This window comes from Nannospalax galili, unplaced genomic scaffold, assembly GCF_000622305.1.
Source record: "Nannospalax galili isolate Female #2095 unplaced genomic scaffold, S.galili_v1.0 C49107423, whole genome shotgun sequence".
NCBI lineage: Eukaryota > Metazoa > Chordata > Mammalia > Rodentia > Spalacidae > Nannospalax > Nannospalax galili.
In genome coordinates this window covers 1-1537 of record NW_008477217.1, presented here as the reverse complement: position 1 = coordinate 1537, position 1537 = coordinate 1, and the positions used below count along the sequence as shown (strand labels likewise).

Sequence of the window (1537 nt, the reverse complement as noted above, 5' to 3'; positions counted from 1 at the left end):
GCTGAAGGTGCACCTGCTGACGCACAGCAGCAGCCAGGGCCAGCGGCCCTTCAAGTGCCCCCTGAGCGGCTGCGGCTGGACCTTCACCACGTCCTATAAGCTCAAGAGGCACCTGCAGTCGCACGACAAGCTGCGGCCATTTGGCTGTCCGGTGGAGGGCTGTGGCAAGAGCTTCACCACTGTGTACAACCTCAAGGCGCACATGAAGGGCCATGAGCAGGAGAACTCCTTCAAATGCGAGGTGTGCGAGGAGAGCTTCCCCACGCAGGCCAAGCTCAGCACCCACCAGCGCAGCCACTTCGAACCCGAGAGGCCCTACCAGTGCGCGTTTTCGGGCTGCAAGAAGACGTTTATTACAGTGAGTGCCCTCTTCTCCCATAACCGCGCCCATTTCAGGGAACAGGAACTCTTCTCCTGCTCTTTCCCTGGCTGCAGCAAGCAGTACGACAAGGCTTGCAGGCTGAAAATTCACCTGCGGAGCCACACAGGCGAGAGACCCTTCCTCTGTGACTTCGATGGCTGCGGCTGGAACTTCACCAGCATGTCCAAACTGTTAAGGCACAAAAGGAAGCACGAGGACGACCGGAGGTTCACGTGCCCTGTGGAAGGCTGCGGGAAGTCCTTCACGAGGGCTGAGCATCTGAAAGGACACAGCATAACCCACCTGGGCACAAAGCCTTTTGTGTGTCCCGTGGAAGGCTGCTGCGCCCGGTTCTCGGCTCGGAGTAGCCTCTACATTCACTCCAAGAAGCACCTGCAGGATGTGGACACCTGGAAAAGCCGTTGCCCAGTCTCTGCCTGCAATAAACTTTTCACCTCCAAGCACAGCATGAAGACCCACATGGCCAAGAGGCACAACCTCAGCCAGGATCTCCTAGCGCAGCTGGAAGCTGCGAATTCTCTGACACCCAGCAGCCAGCTCACCAGCCAGAGACAGAGTGATCTCAGTGGTGCAGAGGTAATGTCTCTGTTCTCCGAGGTGCCTGGCGGGAGCTCTGCTGCGGTGCTGGACACGGCGCTGGTGAATTCTGGCATCCTGACTATTGACGTGGCTTCTGTGAACTCGACTCTGGCAGGGAATTTCCCTGCGGAGAATAGTCACTCCTTGGGGCAAGCTGTGGACCCTCGGGCCTTGAGGGCCACCAGTGACCTCCCTCAGAGTCTGGATACCTCTCTCTTCTTTGGAGCTACGGCTGCTTGCTATCAGCAGAGCCCCTTGGATATGGATGTCGTCTCCAGTGCAAATGTGGGGCTCTTTGGCTCATTGGCTCTGAAAAACTCAAGCCCAGAACCCCAAGCTTTGACTCCTAGCAGTAAGCTAACTGTGGACACCGAAGCCCTGACGCCCTCCAGCACCCTCTGTGAAAACAGTGTCTTGGAACTCCTGACCCCAGCCAAAGCAGACTGGAGTGTGCATCCTGACCCTGACTTCTTTGGACAGGAGGAAGAAACCCAGTTTGGATTTTCCAGTCCTGCTGGAAACCGTGGTTCCCAGAAAGAATCAGACCTTATCACGGTGACTGGAAGCTCATTTTTG

General features: G+C 56.9%; 1 protein-coding gene across 1 annotated transcript; it reads left to right on the top strand.

Moving 5' to 3' along the window:
- Positions 1-4: 4 nt before the first annotated feature.
- Positions 5-1531, top strand: LOC103728436 (zinc finger X-linked protein ZXDB; the record flags this gene model as incomplete). The annotated part of the gene is made up of 1 exon (XM_008826452.1): positions 5-1531. A coding segment is annotated over one exon (1527 nt), but the record flags the coding sequence as incomplete, so codon positions are not given.
- Between the last annotated feature and the right edge of the window lie 6 nt (positions 1532-1537).